The 22,389-nt window shown below is 36.2% G+C and overlaps 1 protein-coding gene across 9 annotated transcripts in view; it reads right to left on the bottom strand.

Annotated features, from left to right (window-relative positions):
• The window catches only part of asxl2 (ASXL transcriptional regulator 2), a 133,023-nt gene that overhangs the window by 29,630 nt on the left and 81,004 nt on the right, over positions 1-22,389 (bottom strand). For 8 of the 9 annotated variants that reach the window (XM_069178687.1, XM_069178686.1, XM_069178691.1 and 5 more), the window contains 3 exons: positions 15,607-15,725; positions 8,991-9,111; positions 4,919-5,062 (listed from right to left, as the gene is read on the bottom strand). In XM_069178687.1, the coding sequence (XP_069034788.1) occupies positions 4,919-5,062; positions 8,991-9,111; positions 15,607-15,725 (384 nt within the window). Of the gene's footprint in view, positions 1-4,918; positions 5,063-8,990; positions 9,112-15,606; positions 15,726-21,385; positions 21,583-22,389 lie in introns of those variants that run through there. The other variant, XM_015348399.2, reaches the window with a different exon arrangement.

Raw genomic sequence — 22,389 nt, 5'->3', positions numbered from 1 at the left:
ATGGTTTCATCTGTTCAAGGTACAGGAATGCCTTTATATTCCATGATAAAGTGGGCACAAATGTCTTCTCCTTCTACATGTATGTTTTAATGAATTTCATGGAGGGTCAAATAGAGACAGAAAAAGAAAAAAGTAAAAAAAACGTGCAAACACGTCACTAAAAGCAAGACAAAATTGGAACTTTTTGGTCTAAATGCAAAGCATCACATCTGATGGAAATTCAACGTAGTGCATCACTCAGTCAACGCCATCTCTATTGTAAAGCATGGTGGTGGAAGCATCATGTTATAGATCAGCTTCTCATCAACAGGGACAGAAGCTTGCCAAAACAGATGGGATCATTTTCAGTCATTTGGTTATATCCTAAGGTATGCAACAAAGGGCTGAAGTATGTACTGTACGTAAATACCGTATCGAGTATTTGGTCTGATTCACCTACTGTAGATGAGGAAATGGTAGCCTAAATGTGTGGACCCCCTCCTCTATGGCAAGGCTCTGTATGTTACAATGTCTTGTTTACTTATTTCAACTTTAAAAAAGGTGACAGTGCTTATTCTTTGAAACTCTGCAGGAATAGCTGTCCTACAGAGATCAAGTATATGTTGTCACACATACTGTACAGTATTCTACCAGATGTGTCACAGACAGACATTTTGGTCTTTTATAGTCAGAGGACCATAATCCGTGCATAATCTGGACCAAAGATCATATACTGTACCTTATCTACTATCTTTGTGTAAAGTAATCTGAAATTGATTGATTACACTTCTATCATTTTCCAAAACATTTCTTTAGCAGTTGAATGTGTTCTTCCAAGGCTGCTATAAACACTGAGGCTGTAGATCCCAAATTAAAAGGTCATATTTAAATTAAATGGATACGTTCATTGAGCAGCACTTAACAGCCAGATTTATACATTTGAATTTTATTGACAACTCTAAACTGCATTGTAAGCACAATTTTTAAATGATTTTTAACATATATCTTACAATGTAATAATAATAATAATAATAATAATAATAATAATAATTGCTTACACTTATATAGCGCTTTTCTGGACACTCCACTCAAAGCGCTTTACAGGTAATGGGGACTCCCCTCCACCACCACCAATGTGCAGCATCCACCTGGATGATGCGACGGCAGCCATAGTGCGCCAGAACGCTCACCACACATCAGCTATCAGTGGGGAGGAGAGCAGAGTAATGAAGCCAATTCATAGAGGGGGATTATTAGGAGGCCATGATTAGTAAGGGCCAATTGGAAATTTGGCCAGGACACCGGGGTAATGAAACTCATTAGGAATAAATATTTAATGACATTTAAATTCTGGTCTCCATTTTTTCTTTGTGAATTTTAAACTTTATATTTGTCACTTTTTCTGTGATTTAATTGGAATTAATATTATAATACGATATTAATTTAATTATAATTAATTAATGTTAAAATTAATTTTGATTCTATTAAAATTATATTATAAATATTTCAATGTTATAATGTTGCACTTATTTTTTTCTAATATAAACATATGTTGTCTATATCTCTTTCTTTTAAGGAAGCATGAAAGCAGTATAACATTATAGTTTAAAGAAAGCCATATTACATAAACTGGATTATATAATTATATTTCTGTAATAAAATAGAAAATTTTATTTGATAAGACTTGAGCAATTTTCTTCCTGATGATTTATTCACAATAATTAGATTAAATGCGTTGTTCAAAGCTTGGCAAAGGCATCTGACAGTTTTTTTTTTTTTTAGCATGCTGTAGCTTAAGGGGTAAAACAGAAAGATTGAGAGAACAGGTAAAATGAAGTATCACCTGTGCAGCATTCTATCCTTTTAGTGTCACTTTTAATACTCCTATGTATCTTCATGTCAAACACGTCACTTCAATGTATAAAAGATCTCTTGATTATTCTTGTCTTGTGCAATTTTGTCTCAGGGAGAATAATGTCATTATTCTGAGTATTTCAAACTTGAATAATATTACAAAGGGATGCATGGGATACCATGCATTTTACATAATACCTATATTATTGTTTTATTACTGGTTATGAAGCTGTCATATATAAAACACAAACTAAAATATCTACTGCCAAAGATCTCTTGGTTGTTCCAATTAATACTTTTTCTTCACTATTTAGGGAAAAGATAAATACTTTGCTTGTTACAATACGAACCCTAAGGGCCATAAGCTACAAGTTTACCAGATTCCTCTTTAAAGGAAAACCTTTTTTTCACAAAATCACAACAGAATGTAATGTTACCATTGTGCAAATTTTATGTAACACCTTACAAATACAAAATCTATGTCTCTGAAAATTTTAGACAAAAGGTGATTTTCCAAAAACAGCAAGTCGCTGACATGTTGTGGAAACTGCCGTGATGTAGCATTTAGCAGTCTTATCAGTTGTTCAGTCAAATACTAATAATGCCAAAACAAAACAATGAATATAAAGGGATAGTGTGTTTACTACTTTGACATTAATTTGCCTGACACAACTGGTCAGAGAACAGCGCTTCCACATCCCTCCTCACTAAAGAGGTATGAACCAGGGAGAACTGCTGCAATGGAGAGAGTTGTGCTAGAAAAGATGTGCTCAGTTCTTGTGTTCACCCCTGGAGCTTTTATGAGCTCGGAAATGGAAGTGCAAGATTAGAATCTGACCTCCACCCCACTGTCTGCTCAATAACACCACTTCAGTTCCTTGGTCAAATTCTAATATTGGGGACGGTGTGGTTAGTGCTCTGGCTTTAATGTGCCTGGCTGTGGAAAGGACAATGCTGCCTGGCAATTAGTGCTGTCACATTCACCTAAAAAAACACCAACGCAGATTTCAAACACTGAGGTACAGTAAGAGCAAGTCAGTTCAGCCAAGGTTTTTGCAGAACTGAGCAGACTGTGTGTGTAAATAATGAAAAACACACATGATGCACTCTTGAGTTTGTTTGAATGAGTAGATTTGAATATGCTGTGAAATACGTGAATATGTGGTGGGTAGTGAAAAACACTGCAGCGGCCTACAAGAGTAGTCTGATGTGGAAAATGAGAGGGGCTGTTTGCTGGATGTAATGGATAAGAATATGTTCCGAGCTTAACCCTGAATGAGAATGAATATAAGTTGCATATGCAGTTGGAAATGTTGGTAGGGGGAAGATTTGAGGGCTGACATCGACCACTTGGACACAAACCAAATAAATAAAAAGGGTTAATTCCCTAGGCTTTAGCTGTAGCTACACAGGCCTGAGCACTAGGGACAGCATGAGAGTGAATAAGGAAGCCCAGGTCTGGTGATGCAGTATGCTTGCACTTGAGGGGAAGAGTGGGAGTCTGCAACTGGAGGCCCCTGTGGTGGACAGTGAAAGAAAGATAGTAGGGTGAGAGACAAAATAACAGATATATGTTTGAGCTGTTGGTGTGGAACATGGGCTGTTACGACCCCAAGTGTCTAGGGGTAAAGGAGTGTAACATTTAGGATAATTATTTTGGAAGCAGGGGGATTCTGGTGAGGGACTAGGAAGCGTGATAACAAGGGTAAGGAACTAGAGTGGTGCCAAAGGAATGAAAATAACAAACAAAATGGAGCTGGCTAGGACAGTGAGGGAAAGCTAATCTGACTACAAAAGAAAACCCGAAACACACGGTCTTCGGCGTCTTCAACACCCTAGCTAACCTGCACTGACTACCCAAAACCATACAAGACAAATGGCATTCACCCGTACTTACCTAGTGTACTAGTACAAAATCAACTAAGTGTGTTAAGTGTACCCAACAACCTAAACTAACCTTATACACAAAAATTCACACAAAAACACAAGTGAACCAGGAATACAAATAAGGGAAAACAAGAGTAATCAACAGGAACAGGGTACAAAAGAACACAAAAGTTGAACATGTAACACTGAGGCAAGGTAATGACAAAACAAGGATGAACACACAAACAAACGAAAGTACAAAGAAACTAACGTAAAACCAACAAAACAATAAATCCGAAGCTATACGAAAATACACAAACACAAAGCAAAACAAACCAACAAACGAAGCCGAAGCAATAACCAGGAACGAAGCGATAACCAAAACCAAACGGGACCAAAGTCAAACGAAAGTCCTTTTCTTCCTGAAAGCCTCCATGTTATATAGTGAATAAAATGAGTTCTGATTGGCTGAGGGCTGATTGATGATGACATCATATTGAAACAGTGGTGTGATGGTTGGCCAATGGGGAAGGGAGAACAATCAAGGGTCAGCAGTGTGGACATAACAGAAAAAACACACACAGAACACACACTGGGATGTGACATGACCAGAAATGGAGACAAGAAGGAGGCAATGAAGGAGAATGGAACATGCAAGATTAGAAAGAGAGAGGGAAGGATAAGGGGGACAAAACTGCAGCAGTTGTTTGTAATTTCTGGAAGGTTTTCTGACATCAGGAGACCAGAAAGAAAAATGCAAACACTATGGTGGGTGTAAGGCCTCTTGCTTTTGGTGTAGGTTTGGGGCTAAAGTGATAAGAAAGCAACTCAGATCCTGGATGTACATGATGAAGGTAATGTCCCAGCAAAGCTGAATGTGACACTAGTCTGTCTACAATGAAGCACTATGCAGAGTGCTATAAAAGATGTGTGCAGCACTGCATTGTGTCTGGAAACTCTTATGAGCAGGATAGTGGAAGTGCAAGATTAGAACTTGACCTCCACCTGAACTACCGTAAAATAACACAATATAATCATAAGAGGCATGGTGCTGAGGTAGTTTTTAACTACTTTGTTAAATATTTACTGTTGACTTGCCTAAAAATAAATAACTTTGTGGAAAACTTTAGTGGAGTGCATCTCTGAAGAAAGCACAAAAAGATGTGCACCTAGACACAAATATAAAAGCAACAGGCTGAACAGCTATATCCACACTCACTTGCACTCAGTCTGTCAGATCTCTGGGACACCTTCTTGGCAGTGGCAGAAGAAGACAGGTCAGTTTTCACTGAGGATGAGGAGGAGCTGGAAGTGGAGTTCTGGGGGCTAGCGGACCGCCTGTCTGACTGCTTCACCTCCCATTCTGTGAAGATAAAGAGGCAGACTCAGGAGCCTTATTCTCCAGAGCAAAAGCACTCTACTAGCTGAATTATGTCATAATGCAGCTTTACCCACCTTAGAAAATGCATTTATAAAGAAACCCGCCTTTCATATCAATGGTTCTGCCCCAAAACCACAACAAAGTGCTTTGGGTGCACCAAAATACTGCACAAAACTCCTAAAATCCAAATGTCAACATTACATGGAGGTTACTAACTAAAATGTTAAAGGGAAGGCCACAGCACTGCCAAAAGAAAATACATCCACAACAAAACAGATTTGTACACCACAAAAGAGGCTTATCTGCAGGTTTTATTATAGACATAGAAATAGTCAACAAAGAAGAAAGAATTCTGCATTGTTGCCTTCATTTGAAAAAGTGCTTTTCATTGATTTATATACAGTATAAAGTATACTGTATAATGTTCACACAAAATATAATAAGTAACAAAATCCAAATCTACTAGGATTTTCATATGGGCTATATTCATGATGGGCCGGTGCGTGCTATAACAAGCAAGCATTAAGAATTTTTAAGATTATCCTGATTGATGTGATAACACAGGAGTGTAGATGTTATTTCCTTTACTTCAGATTTTTGGAACACGTGTCTTTAAAAAATTGATATTTTTGGCAAATGACACACTAGATAAACAGCCATATGTGGATAGAACCTAATGCTAATTGAGACAAGTTGAAGAACAACATGTACTTAACTATATTTCAGCTAAAATTAAACAACAATTAATAGGACAGACATTAAAAATTGCCAGTCTATGGTACTACAAGGTTATTTGCAAATGTATTAAAATGTAATACATTTACTAATTAATTGTGCTTTTCATTCTGATCCCAAAGTTCTTTACACATACAAGAGGGAGCCCATGTCATCCACCACTTACAGTAAGTGTAGCACCCACTTTAAATGCTGCACAGCAGCCATTATGTGCCAGCAGTGTCCTACAGTGGAGGTAGAGCACTTTTTTACACAAAAGGGTTGAAGGAGAATGGAACGAGCCACCCATCTTTGTCAAAGCTAATATTCAAGCTTCTTTCAAGAAAATCAAACAGGCTAGATGAGACAAAAAAACTCATTTCATTTGTAACCTTATTTTCTTTGCATTTATAGTGAGAAATGACTTCACAGTTTGAATTAAAGGGGATCTTTAGAGAAGTGAAATGGTTCAAGACCGGAATGGAATTTAGCCAGGTCACTCTGGGCATTGGTTTGGACATAATGGCACTCTGGGAAAAGTAGCACTTACTGGTCCACCAATACCACTTATAGCATAGGAGCAATGTGATTTTCCTTTGAGGTCTCCCTTTCCAGCACTAACCAGGCCTAACCTTACTTAGCTTCTGAGATCAGACAAGATCAGGTATTAATACTGCTGTAATTATAACAGCTGTAAAAGCCAAACCTCTGAGTTCATCTGGCATACTAGCTATTCGTCTATCCATTATCTAACTGGTTTACCCACTACACGGTCATAGGGGAGCCGAACCCTGTACTGGCAGCAATGAGTGCAAGACAGAATGGGATGCCAGTCCACTGCAGGGCAGACAGACACAAACTCTTACTGGGTTCAATTCCTGGGCTGCTATCACTGTGGAGTTTGTATGTTTCCATATTGGTGTGGATTTCTTCTGGGTGCTACAGTTCCTCCAACGGTCCAAAAACATACTGGTAGTTTAAATGGGTTCTGGAAAAACTGGTGCTGGTGTGTGTGCGTGTCTGTGTTTCTGCCTTTAGATAATAGTATGTCCAGCTGCCATATCACCTTACAACTCACAACTGGCAGCTCCACTGAAGCTAAGCAGGTGTAAGTCTGGTCAGGACTCGGATGGGAGACCTCCTGGGAAAAACTAAGGTTGCTGCTGGAAGAGGTGTTAGTTGGGCCAGCAGGGGGCACTCAGCAGGCGCCGTCCTTCGGATGAGACATAAAACCGAGGTCCTGACTCTCTGTGGTCATTAAAAATCCCAGGGTGTTTCTCGAAAAGAGTAGGGGTGTATCCCCGGCGTACTGGACAAATTTCATATCGCCCCTTGCTAATCCTATTAATCCCCATCTATAAATTGGCTTCATTACTCTGTTCTCCTCCCCACTGATACAGTTGCTGATGTGTGGTGAGTGTTCTGGTGCACTATGACTGCCGTTGCATCATCCAGGTGGGGCTGCACATTAGTGGTGCTGGATGGGAGTCCCCATTACTTGTAAAGTGCTTTGAGTGGAGTGTCCAGAAAAGTGCCATATAAGTGTAAGCAATTATTATTATTATTATTATTATTATTATTACTACAGTAAGTGTGGTACTACAGAGAAGAAAACCACACAAGATCAAAAGAATGCTATTGGACTATTGTTTCCAAACTGTCTCTGAAACCTTTTTTTTTTAGAAAACAACCATGTGTTTGTACACACTGAAAAAATATTTGCTTTTTTGTAAAACAAATCTTTTGATGGTAGACCAATAAACAGTTGCTGCATGCCACAACCTGAGTGGTAATGAATTAACTACAGTATAAGTGACTTATCCATTGTTAAAAGTGATGAAGGACAGAACTGCTTCTTCAATTAACACAAGGAAAGTGCTACTGATTCATTTGTCATAAACTAATTCATACATGGAAGAAAGCACACAATTCTTTTAGAAAACTCTGTATAAAGTGTAACTATGCCTGAGAGCTATAGCAGGAGAAACCAAACACTCCCACACCGCCTGTGTGTCAACACCTGGATGTCTATGAAAAGCAAACAATGTCTTCATCTATGCAGGATATATCTCATAAGCCGTGTTGTCTTTCCTCTTCCTTCTCAAATGGGAAAGACAGTTAACTGTGTTTGATCACCTGGAATCTCACTGGCACTGTTATCAGAAAAATCCCAAACTTGTCTGGGGTACAAAAAGTAGAAGGTCTCCAGTCAAGATAGTTTGTACTTTGGTGGCAACAGCTGTTGCTTATAAAAAACAAAGCCTGTCTCCTCGTAGATAACATATTGTCTTGAAATACACACATTGATTTTACGCCTCACTATTAATCTAAAGTGGATAGAAGTATAATATACTGTCAGTAATAGCAACTACCGACAGAAGAGAAATATGAAAAAGTCACCCCAGTCTTTCTCAGACTTGATTTCCTAAATACCCTGACTATGTCACCTTTGGAAGAGATGGCTCTCTGCACTGGAATCTCAAACTTTTATTTAGCCAGGGATCAAATTGAAGTAGGATCATTTTCAGGACACTGTACATTATGTAATGAGCTTCTAGTATGGCCCTTAAACTGTGAAGACAGTCGTTCAGCAAGAGACAAAGATGTCTCAGGTAGAAAAGACACATAGATGGTACAGTACAAGCAAAACTCTAGTTATACTTCAGGAATTCCAAAGAGTAATCGAAAATAGCCTTCTGGTTTTATCTTAAACTGTCTCAAAATGTTCTAATCCTACCTCCATAAATATCTATTAGGCAGTCGTTTGTAAAATGATGATTTATGTCAAAGCCTATTATGTCCATCCAATAGGAAAACACAGATACAAACAGGCACACAAAGCAATACAAGCTATAGGTGACAATCAATTTAAACAACTGCATGAATGTATTCAAAATTATATTGGAAACCTTTTGGTTTATGAGTTCCTCAAGCTCCCCCATTTGTGTGTTCGTACATAAAACTGCTGAAACTGCTTAGTACGCAAAAACATGCAAATGCTCAGCTTACCAATTTTCTTTTGAGGTGCTCTAGATTTCCAAGGCAAGTCATGTGGAAAATCCGGCTTGTGCATGTAAAGGGGTTATTGTTGCACATTCAGCACACATCTAAATCCCAGACAAGCACTCCACCCACCCACAACTGCCTTCACGAACCGTTTCGTTTGCAGTGAAGGTGACTTGTGATTACCACCTACCGGTTTTGGAAGCCGCTTGGTCCCCCATGTCTTTCACGGTTTTGAGGATGAGCCGGGGGTTAGATGATGTGGGCATCCCTCCCTGCTTGCGCTGGTTTTTCTGCTGCTGCTGCTTCAGGGCCTACATGTGTGTGAGCGCAGGGGAAGGCACAGGGAAAAAAAAAATATGTAAATTTTGCACAACACAGTTTGAAACCAACTGAGTTTTTTTTTTTCAGTGACGTCTTGCAGCACCTGGTGTGTCTCTCTAAGTGTTACACTTAATGCAACAAAAGAAGCACTCCGTTTGATTGTCACACCTGTACCCGGTATATAAACAGTCAAAGATAAAGATTTTAAACCTTTTAAAAAGATGAAAGGAATCGCCAGCTTAGAGCTAAAAATCTACAAACATCAAGTGTGATCATCTCCTTTGAAAACCTCAAGATCAGTTAATTAAAAGGCATAGAAAAAAAAACATGAATCTGTAACGTTCAAACCCCACCTTTCAGAAACATCTGCTGCAGATAAGCTACTCCACATTCGTTTGCAGCAACAGTATTTGCTAAAAGATGTTTTTTTACCAGCCTGCACCACTAGTCAAGCATTTCAGCACATCAGTTACTGCTCTGAAGATGAACAGCTTGCCATCCCAGATGACCACCTCTCTGAGAGATGTTAAACTGCCCTTTTTTTAAGGGCGATACTCTTAATTAGAAACTGATAACTTGTTCTCTTCACGGTTCTGAGGATGTAGTCAGAATAAAAATCTCAATATTTGTCTTGAATCCTTTTGCACACATAACATATGACAGCAGGGATGAATGCGAATAAACATGCACAATGTAATTAGGTTACACCTCATAGATGGCGTTATGTGAATTCTGAAATGAAGTGGAAAAATACAGGTCTACACATATAGTATACAGTATGTGTATATTGGATGTGTACTGTATGTATATACTTATACAGTATTTATACAAATTCACACATATTATTGTTTTTACAAAAATATTAAAAAATATTTTATGTGTAATATGTGACAATGTATTTTTTGGCTATAATTTCAAAGCTGATCTGATAATAGATCAAATGACAAAATATCTTGTTGGTTATTTTATTGTCTCCTGAACACCTATGAGCAAAAATAATCTAAAAATACCTTAAGAACTGTAGCAGGCAAGACAATACAGAAAAACTAACTCTGACTTAAGACTATTTTCATTTGACTCTGAAATATCTTCTAAAAACAATATTTTTTCTCTGTATTATTTTGATGGGAAGCTACTTTTTCAGTTGTATTTATTTTCATTAAAACATACAAGTATATGAGTTTTAACTTCCTGTGTCGTTCATATATCATAAAAAACTTTGGACCTCACATACAAATTCGAAAAATTAAATCCTCTAAAATAACCTGAAAAGAAGAAAAAATACCCAACCATTCAAGTTTATGCTACATTGGATTATATTTTAAAAGATGAGCCACCTGCCCATATCAAGGGGAAGCTCCTCAGGTTCTAGTCCTGATGACTACAAAAATGGCCCAGTAGTTAACAACACCAGCGACAGAATAATAGCAGTGTAATTGTGTAACTTTATGAAAAACAGGAAGGTGGGTGCCAATGTGATATTTCTGGTGCAGGAACCTCTTGAAAATAATGGGCTGATTTCCTTTTCACAATGCAGTGATCCATAACAGCTATATGAAGTATTATTGCACTTACAGGCTACATTTAACTAGCAAGGCTGCGTCTGTGGGTCAACACTGTTGTGTGAGAATTTGCTTTTATAATAGAGAGCAGACCAACCTACAGTACAGACCTACTGTACCTACAGTACAGGTTGAGCACACAAAGAGGGGTCACCATTAGTAATTAGTCTACAATCTAGCTTGGTCAGTGGTCTAAATTCTTGTATATTTTATCCACTCTTTAGCATCAGGCTGCAATGGAGTCCAAAGGGAGTCCCATGTTTTGTACTTCTTCAAAAAATGTTAACAAAATGATCTCTGCTAACATTGAGATTTCTGTTGCTTAGACAATTTACAAAAAACAAAACAGAATGATTCACCACAAACCAGATTTTACTGATGACAGTAGACTTTTATCATGTCAAAGACATTCATTTTTTAAGCAGAGTTTTTTAATATATATTTTTTTAATAAATCCCTGCATATTACACAGCATATACTGTAGGATGTGCAGTGGTTAGCATTCCTGCCTGACAGTGCTGAGGTGTTATCTAGTAGGTTACCTGGCCCTGGTCCCTGGTGTTTGTGTCTGTCTGCCCTGCGATTGACTGGCATTCTGCCCATTCTTCCCCATTTTTACAAGTGTAATAATATTAGTCTTATAATCAGAACACAACAGTGAAGGATATTTATATCTCACAGAACAGAAATTAAAAAAAGAAATTCAGTTTAAATGAGAAAACCTGACAGTCGCACTATTGAAGGCAGCTATCAAACCTGATGCTACAATTTCTGTAATAATTTGCATTTTAATTAAGAGTACAGTAAAAATCCATAGAGTCACCACATTACAGAAGAGAGAAACCCATGGGGCTCTCGGCCCCCATTGCTGGCTTAGTTTCTCTCTGCCCATGGTTTAATTAACACACCAGAAATGACTGAAAACCATAAATGCAGCTCGCAGATGACAGAGCGTGGCATTTATCTCTGAGGTGCTTAAATCCAAATATTCTAAATGTGTTTGGAAATAGTAGCGGCAGCTTTCTCTGAAACCAGACTGCCTATAAAAAATAAAGACACTGCTTTACGATGCTTGACATTCTCTGTAAAGTGGGGTCTGTAAATTTTCTTATTCAACAAGCTGGTATCAGGACTGACTTTCTCACCCAAAAGTTTATCCTACATAATTCAACACACATAAACCTCCTTTTTTATAGAATATTTTATAAAGTGCCTTTCAGTAAACTATATACATGGTTAACAGTAGAAAAATTACTTTACCTAGAGTTTGCTTGATGACTACAGTAATAGCCCAGGAGACAGAAACACAAGAGACCGAATAATGTTGAATTGACTGAATTTGTGCAACTTTATGAAAAACGTTTCCTTTTTTTATTTCTTATAATTCCATGGTACCATTCAGTGATATATAATTTGTTAAATCTTTTATTTGCTACATTATACTTTTTGGTGTGTCCCACATTTACAAAGCTCTCAGTGGATCACAAAAATGACCATTCAGTATGTACAGTATTATTTTTGTTTTTGAGAGGCAGGAGTTTTGTATTTCAGGTTCCATATTTCAAAGCAGTACATTCAAAAACTCCATATTGCAGGACTTGGGAACTTTACAGATGAATCCCTTCTTCATTGTCTTCAGACATAAATCCAGTTTGCTATGCTGGTTCAAAGCATTCTCTCCCTTTCAAGTAGCACGGGTTTACTTACTGGAAATGGTTATCTAGTAGTGGTACAATATTATACTATGTAATACGCTATTTTATGCTCCTGACTTCAATTTAAGACTGTTAGTACAAGCACGCCTCCAATACAATACAAATTCATCCAGTCAATGGAAAACCACAGAGATCCTGATGAAATGTAGTCATGCCATTGTGAATTGTAAAAGGGCACAATCACAAGAATACCACTTCATTGTGGTCTATGGGAAAAAAAATGACATGGCAGTCCTTGCACAGAGGCTAAAGTTCACAAAATGAGACAATTTGAACCAACTGCCACCCAATTATCAAGAAGAATCATTGGTAAACTGAAAAAACAACTCTCTTGAGGCAACAGTCAAGATGGAAAAAAAAACCCTCACCGGGTTATAACAGTGTAAGGGTTAAATTACGTGACTGGCCCGGGACATTTTACCAATTAAGAATTACAGATTGGCAGATGTACCTCAATAATGTACCTACTTACTTTATACATCCTACTCCATCTGGGAAGATATATTGATTACAATCTCTCATTTTAAAAGGATAATGATACCAACCATACTTTAGTAAATGTCACATTTATTTGGCCAAAAAATACTGCTCATATTGTAGGTCTTCAGTGAATGGAATGTCTCAAAACCCAGAACTGAACTCCACAGAATAAATTCTTCATCACTGGCAACTGTATAAAAACTCAAGAGAACTGAGGTCAATACTTTCACATAAGCACTAACTCAATTCTGGACAGGCATACAGGCAGCTCAGAATGCTAGGGAGCTCTCAATAATCTTACTGAAATACAACCTAGGACTCAGATTAAACCAAACTTGGTTTAATGCTAATAACAAATTGTATTCATAACAAGAGGCTCCGAGTTCTGGTCTTGGAAACTCATATATCTGCTAGATTTCATTCCAGCCTGGCTTAGTTACTAAATTTAGGCTTTATTTGCAAAAAGAGAGCTTAACTGGAACATTTTTTTCCACTCATAAGATTGGAATTTTATGTTGCATGAAATGCAAAGAGTTAAAAGGCAATCTCCAACATGTTTAAAAGCTGAAAACACTCAAACACTCCAAATTAATCCTGTTATTAATTCAATTAAGGGTTCAATTGTGTAACTGTGAGGTTGGCTGGAACAAAAACCAGCTTGTGTGTGGTGCTTTAGGACAGAGAACCCCTGCTCTAAACCAATATGTCATAAAGACTCACTGTTTATACTAAACTTCTTGCATACTGTATCTATTCAACAGTTACTGTATGTGTACTACTACAGTGGTACACTGATTCTCCTAAAAAATCTTATTATGTGACTTAATGCACTTTTAGATACTTCACATCCTCCTGTTTCCTGTTTATGGTGTTATAGTCTTTTAGCTCTGAAATCTTCAATAGTATAGCTTCTAACAATGGAAATCTCAGTTTTCAAATGCAGCCTGTTATACTGTACAGTATCTGTGTAAGTACAGATCCTATTATTGTGTATTACTGTACATGATTAATACAGTAAATGTCCATTTTTATCTGTTTATTTCCTCTTAAATATACATTGACAAAGTTTTGGTAATGGCTTCTTAGAAAAAAGATGGCCACTATATTAAGGAACTAAAAGCCAAAAATATTTTTGTGAAATGTTTACAATGTTTATTTCTGTTTTTACAGTCTTTGGCAGAATCAGGAAGAGAACTGTAAAGTGTTTTACTAATATGAAAGAAAGAGGTAAATGTAAAATGCTAAAAAAATGTTTGCACTTGGGACACAAATAAACTTTCCTACAGCTGGAGTTGTTCCACCAGGAACACTGAAAATATTTCAAAACAACCAGAGAGACATTAGTTTGTGCTCCAGTATTGGATGAATTACATTTTTATGCAAATGATTTAGCTCCACTGTTTATCAAAGCAGGAAAATTAGACATGATTTCACTTTTTTCCGCCATATAAATCAGTTGAATTTAAGAATATTTTTTCAAAAAAAGACTTAATGTATGTGAACTGAAAAAGAAGAAGGTTAGGCTCTAGGTTCAGTTATAAATTACAAATCACAAACACATGTAAAACTCTCAAGAAGCAACTCTTAAAATAGTCACAGACTATGGTTGAAAACAGATAAGAAAAAAAATTGGTGGGGGAAACACAATGATTCAGAATTACAGAAATAAATGACCAACCATGGATTGGGTTCACAGTGCTTCAGTATGAAACAAACTAGAAGAGGAAATACAAAGCGTTTGTTAAATTTGTATTTTAAGAGTCTAGGATGCAACATTTTTATTATACAGTAGTTAGAAATGGTATGGAAAATAGCATTAGCTAAATGTGCTTGCTGTGACAGCAAGCAAAGCTTGACCTAATTTAGGAGAAGCAGCATTCCAGTCAAGTAGTGGTACAGCATACTGTATGATCTTCAGCCTCCATCTTTTATTGTCCTTACCAGCACAACAAGGGTTAAAATGAGAAAGACATTATATATATTATATCTTACTGTACTGGTTACTGGTACTGGTTACACAATGTTATTCTTAGTATATAACATTTATGAGGAAAATCAGTGAATATTTGAAAACACTGTGGAGCTCAAATAATGTAGTACTATACATGTGCTTTCAAAGACACGTTCCACTTGAGCAATATTGATGATATTGTAACGCTTACTGCCGACAGAGACTGTGTAAGAGCCGGCTTACCAGAGCGGTGATGTCACCGTATAAGGAAACGTATACAGTATATAAGGAAACTAACACAATACCAGAAACAATATGTCGAATTTATTTTTTTTACTGAAAGTTATATACCACAATTGAGATGAAAAGCCTGGTAGACATAAAACAGAACTGTGTTTTTAAACACGAAGTCTCATGTCATTGATTATCTCATGTCACTAAAAAAAATACAGCCAAAATTGCTACAGCAGGCTCTGTGGTGTGCACAGTACACAGTACGTGTAACACGAGTTGGCTGTAGGGAATGATGTATCTTAATCCAGTTCATTAAGTGATTTTATTCCAATAGTTTTTTTTCCATTCATTTTTGCTTTCTTTTCACCAAAGCAAACACTTCTGAATTTAAAAACACGAGGTTCTGTTTTAGATACAGACAGGAGAAGTCATTCTGAAACATTCCTGACATTTGATTGAAAAAAAAACTGCTGCGTAACTAAAGTAGAGTACAAGAGGACCAGTACACATGATGAAATCTATAGAGAGCAGACAAACCGGTACCTGTTTGAGGGCTTTCTTGCTGTGCTTCTGTGAAGGGGAGATGAGCTTGCTGGCAGGAATAGAGGGTGACTGGCACCGGGACTGTGGCGAGGATGGCTGAGATTGAAGTTTGGAGGACACTGTAAAACAGCAATACAAGGAACCTTCAGACATAACATCCCTGAACTATCTGCACAAATACCTCACATCATGCTCAAGGAAAGATCGTGAGTCAGAGATTGTGATGGATTCACAAGGAAACCCCACTTAAATCCTTTAAAGCAATTTCTTTCACAGAATGTTTCCCCTCTGCCAAAGCCATTGTATACTTTTACAAAAATGGATAGGTCTTAAACATAGATTTTTTTCAATGCAATGACGTAGCACATTACATTTACAGATACTGACAAGATGCCTTCATTCATCATTAGACTTCTTTCTTCTTATTGCATAATAAGTAACACATTCAAGGTGGAGTGCACTTTTTTGTTTTATAAGCTAAATACCAGGATTTTTGTTGTCTTACAGTATGTCATAAAACTCCAATGTAGGAATTAACTGCACACAAAAGAATTTGCATTCTACCAGTTTTCACATACTGTATGTCATTAAGCAGAGACACACAGTGGATTTACAGTATATCAGAAAACAAAATGGTCTGCTTGATCTGTCTTGCAATGAAAGCAGTGACCTTTTTGGGGCTACTAAGATACCACATAGTTTAAAAGAAGACCAGGTTAGGGATAACAATATAATTACTGAGAATGTGAAAGCAGGCTAGACTAATAATTATATTAATAATTCCTTACACTTATGCATTGCTTTTCTGGATACTCCACTCAAAGCGCTTTACAGGTAATGGGGGCTCCCCTCCACCACCACCAATGTGTAGCCCCCATCTGGATGATGTGACGGCTGCCATAGTGTGCCAGTATGCTCACCACACATCAGCTATCAGTGGGGAGGAAAACAGAGTGATGAAGCCAATTAAGATATTCGGAATATTACAAGGCCAAGATTGGTAAAAACCAATGGGAAATTTGGACAGGATGTCAAGGTAACTACCCTACTCTTTTTGAGAAACATTCTGGGATTTCTAATGACAACAGCGAGTCAGGACCTCAGTTTTATGTCTCATCCAAAGGATAATAGCTTTTTACAGTAAAGTGCCCCAGTCACTATATCAGCATCCTCTAATATCTCTTCCAATAGCAACCTTTCCTGGTTGGTTTCCTGGTTCCTCCAAGTTTTTCCTGGGAGTAATCCCATCCAGGTACTGACCAGGCTCACACCTGCTTACTTTCAACAGGGTGACGGATGTGAGTTGCAGGGTGATATGGCTGCTGGCCAGGCTACTCTTTATGAAAGTATAGATTATTATAAGGTTACTGTCATTTTTTTTTCCTCTGTAAGCTTATGTTTAAGCAGAACTTGGTTACACTTTACATTTTCAGGGGCCAGTAGTGTGGAACATTGGTTCTGGAATCATAACTTGTAAAATCAAGGGTTCAAATCCTCAGTGAGATGCAGTTGTTGTACCCTACTTCTAGGTACATCACCTGAATTGTTCCAGTAAAATACCCAACTATACAGTATACAGTAAATGGGTACAGTTTGGTTGTTAGTTTGGATGAAAGTATCAGTTACATAAATACGTTAATTAATACAATCCCCCCAGTGAAGAACTCTAAAGATACAGTTATTGTGCACCTGGATGTCAAATATTGTGCCAAGTATAGTTATTGAATTTTGTTCAAAGCACATTATGAAATGAAAGTTAATTAACCCCCTTTGTGCTCTTGAAAGGTTCTGCATCATGATTATCTCCCAGACTAATGTTCATTTATAATGCCCTGGCATGCATTAATTTACATTATTGTACAAGCTGGTACAGGAAAGAAGTTTACAATAATTTGCAGTATTCTCTTGTGGAATAATTATGTCGAATATCATATTTCCTTAAGTTTGTTACTTCCTTACTGCCAATTTTCTGTGTCTTGTGGGAATTTTTAGTCAGTCTAGCTTCAGGTGGTTAGTTTGTTTTTAATTACACTCTACAATTTACGAAGATAAATTGGTACTGAAAATTGGAATCTGATGTGACTTTCAAAGAATAAGAGGCAAACTGTCTTAACATTAAAAAATGTCTGGGAAACGAAACATTTCAACATCTGTCTGTTACTGCAGAACCATACTCTATCTGACAAACTGCCTTCAGGAACATTTTAATGGAAAAAAAGAAGCAAAAGGGAAATGTGATGAAACCCAGAGAAAACTATTTGTCAGGGAAAGTTGTATTCATTTCTAAAACCCCACTAAAATAGCTGACACATCTTGGCAAGCATAAACATTAATTTTTCTGGAGGGAAACATTTTTGTATTAAACTATGAACAATATTATAGTTTTATTTTAAAGAAACAAAACATGCTAAAATCATATTGTGACATTTGTAGTCGGTCAGAGGATAAATAAATCAGGACATTTTACCACAACACTTGTTTGCACTCCAACTACTGTAAGTCTCTACCTGAAAGGATTTATGAGACTCCAATGAGGAAGCTGTCAAACATATACTAAGAACACTCATCTGCAGTCCTAGCACACATCTCATTACATCTATTAATACACTTCAAATATACTGTACTCAGATGCAGTCTCATGCTTTCCTTTACATTATTCAGTCTGTCTTTTCCTTACCAATGTATGCTTTCATACAGTACATTCATACTGTTCCATTTGAACAGCTATATTAGGAACAATACAACCTTCAATTCTTTTAGAAGAAAATAATTTGTCTTGTCTGTCGTACTGTTCCACTTAATGATAAATACATCCTTTAAAAACACACTATAAAATGAGAAAATAAAGTTATCTATCTGTTCAAAGTTGCAACAGAAACATGATAAAGAATATCCCTTTGATCCATTATTCGCTATTTTACCAAATGTAAAACAACATTACAAATCTAATTATGACCTTTTCCTACTGTTTCCTAATTTAATTAATCAATTGACCCATTTCTACACTGTGGAGATTAATTAACAGAACACATTCTAGTTAACAGGTTCTTACATCTTTATAAGCATTAGTACATGAAACTCACCAATACAAATACTGCATACAATTTAATCTCCCAGCAGAAATTAACTTGCCCGATTTATGATATAAAAACTAATAAACATATGTACCGTAACTTAATCAATCACCCTCACTATGTAGTCCCCTCTAGCCAGAGCTGAAATTGTACACTTTGTACACCTTTCATAAACTATAAAACTCTTTTTATGTGCTAGAATTTTTTGAATTTTTATTTCTGTTTACACAATATTTAGCAAAAAGAAATGTACTAGAATTAATACCAACTGCCCTGTTGTGTGTTGTGTGTCTATGGGCAGCTTTATTCCTTCAAGAAATGCTTTTTAGATCTCTTCTTATTTAATATGGAGCAACAAATTGCAGGGTCTACAGAAAAAAAAAACAGGACAGAAGGATCTGGTATCTGGAAAAACAATGAGGCTGATTATCGCAGTCATTGTTATGTGACTATGATGAATATGCTGATATAACACAAATGTAACAAATTTTACCATTTTTTTACTGGTAATTACTTGCAAAATGTGTTAACACTTTACATGAAAGAATCAGGAATCAGGAAAACCATGACTGGAAAACTATTTATGTGCCAGAAATCTAGGCTGTGTCACATTAATGATGATATCTAATAAAACATATCTGTAGTATGCAGAGGTACAGGCTAAGAGATTTGACAAAAAAGTTTCTTAACAAGTTTGTGGCTGATTGATATTATCAGCATTTTTTGGAATTTGGAAGCTTTTCGATATTTATCTTCACAAAGGGTATTCTGGTCTACATACTGTATTCATGTGTATGACATGACAAAACACAGAGTCATAAAATACTAAAGAATTAAATTTCAACATTTGTGTAATATTTACCCAGTTTGTGTAGAACATGTTTATTCAATAAAGAGAAATCCATCCAGAAACGTTGCTTCTGTAATCAATGGCAAATCTTTAACCATCACTTTAACAGATTCCAGACATTTTCTAAAATACACCAAATTGCTTAATCAGCGTACCCGTCTAACAGCATGGGACTTTATCTTCAAAGCCTGAAAATTAAAATATTTATGAGGAGTTTTGTAATTCTAACATTTACCAAACTGTTGATCAAGTCCCTGAAGCTACCCGGAATATTGGATCCACCCAGTGCAAAAACAGTTTGCCTGCCAAGCGACCTACACTTGTATACTGGTATATAAGTCATAGTAATGTGCTCTATATGGGAAGCTTAAAAGTAAATACTGTATCTGGCAAATGTACTCTGTCTAATGTACATCTGTTTACAATGGTCACCAAAAAATAAGACAAACAAAAGCAATTACACCAGTCCATTCCTAAGTAACCTCTTTCTTTACACATACAGTACTTCTAATCCTTCATACAGTACTTCATAAAAATGTATGCTGTATACTGTAAATCTCAGTTTTCAACATTTGTACAGCTGTGTCTGAGATTTAACAGTTTACAACCAAAATAAAAAGCTAACATTTTCAAAGCTATTCATTTAATGCCATTGTTAATAGTTAAAAAATATTTTTTTAATTATTTTTTAAACTTTTTACACTGCTGGTATAGGATCATTAGCCTGATTGTTCAAAACGTCAAGTACTTCCTTTTAATTTGACCTGACTGGATTGGTAGAATGAGGTTTTCTTAATCTTAAGTATTTTACAACAAAAAACAGGGATTTACACTACTTAAAAGAGATGAATGAAAGATTCAGCCTGATTTTATACACAGGTACTGTATGAAAACAACTTTTGATATGATTTACTTATTTGCAGTAATAAACATAACACAGTTTGGGTCTTGCAAAGTACCGTATGGTGTGTGTTATACTGAAAAAGTATTTTATCTGGAAAAGTAGAGTTTCTTCAGATGTGCCAAAATGTTATCACCTGTAACAAATTTTCAAATAAAAAACACTAAAAGGATATTAAACACTTTATATTCTATAAATCATACAGTAGTATAAGCTCTGGCATTTGTACACCTTTTATTAATTGCACTGATCTAAATTAAAAAAAAGATCTCTGTGAGTATTAAGGTTGTTCTGAACTTGTTTTTCTTTCTTTTTAATATTTGCCCATCCTGCTTGGAGCACAATACATTTTATAATCTATTCAGATTTGCAAAATACCAGTAGTATTTTGAATGAATAGAATGATTTCAGCACATGCATGACAAAATGAGTGTACAGTATAAATCTTGTCTACAGTTTAAACAGTTCTGTAGCACTGTATATTTGAAAAGCAATTTCCTTTTTTTCTCTCTACAGGCAAATACACTTTCTAGCTGTGCTTTTTCAACCTTGAACTAGTCTTATTAACTGCAAGTCCATCACTTTTCAGCTGAACACTGCAGGTTTCAGTTTGTTTATTCTATTTATGGCATTATTAATCTGACAGAGACAATTTAACAGCACGTAATAATTCACAATGTTAGCAAACAAAACATTAAAAAGGCACAAGTGGAATGCCTAATGCACCGAAACTGCCTAATTGCTGCCCACCAAGTTAAGTCCATTAACATTTCGCAATGGTGTCTTACTAATTAATTTCCACGGCTCTTTGAGCGCTCAGCTAAGGCATTTGTTTTTTTGTTTGATTTTACCGTGCCTATTTATTATAATTCTTCTGCAATTTACAACCATTGCCACAACAAAAGAATAGTTTAAATTCCCATTTGAATAGAAACAACCGTCATTTTCACTTACTTCGAAGATGATCTTGAAACTGTTGTCTGTTGAGCATTTTATAGGTCTTCTTTGCTGATTAAATAGGTATAGTTTTCTGATCTATCATACGGAGGACACTCCTGTTTACTCGACTTTGTATTTCTATTGCATTGTCTGAGCTCACAATTGGCCAAGGTACTGTAAATGAAACAGAAGCCAATAAAAGTGGATTCCCTGGTGCTTTGAAGTAGAGTTAATATTTTCTTTATAACAGCTCTTTTACATTTGTGCATATAAGGAAGTGGTCACAGATGTTATCTAAAAAGTTTCTTCCTGTTTTAGGGTGCCTATGTGAAAGAAATGACTTCTCAAACTGCAAGTTAGCTGAGACAATATATATGTGATTAGTATACTTAATTTGGTGTGCTCTGAATACCCACTGTGATGCACAAAATAAAAATAAACTGAAGTTACAATGCAACTACGCTAGAAGCTAAATGCTGAGTTTCTGTGCTTGTGGTTTGGATGATTTCCTATTGACAGCAGTGAAGTCAAACACCTTCTTTTTTAGAGCAGTTGCAGTACAACCACATTTAGTGAGTTTTGCTCTTCCTCCCTGTTGGTCTCTATTAATGATAAGCTGGTTCGTTTGATTTAATTTTATTACACACAATCATTACCTTACTTTGAATTTTATTTATTTTTTAATTTTTATTATCTGAATTTTATTTATACCATGAGAACAATTTCAATTATCGTTTCTTTAGTGAGTTTTTTTTTCCAACTGTGATTTAAATAATGTCAGAATTACTCTTTAACGATAGAATATTATTATAAGAACTGTATACGTGCAAGGCTCCTGATTTTTTATTTTAAGTAACACTGAACAGACAGACCAAAAACTAAAATAGAGAAATCAGTGTTGGTATGTATCCAATACACACTGGAAAAGCCTCAGAAGGGGTTATTTAGTTCACTTCCACTTCACCCATTTCCGCAGTTTTAAGGTTTTAAAGGCAACTCACCCTTTCCTGACTATGTTG

The sequence above is a fragment of the Lepisosteus oculatus genome, chromosome 2 (genome assembly GCF_040954835.1).
Source record: "Lepisosteus oculatus isolate fLepOcu1 chromosome 2, fLepOcu1.hap2, whole genome shotgun sequence".
NCBI classification, from domain to species: domain Eukaryota; kingdom Metazoa; phylum Chordata; class Actinopteri; order Semionotiformes; family Lepisosteidae; genus Lepisosteus; species Lepisosteus oculatus.
The sequence above is the reverse complement of the archived record's forward strand: the minus strand, read 5'-3'. Positions and strand labels throughout refer to the sequence as shown.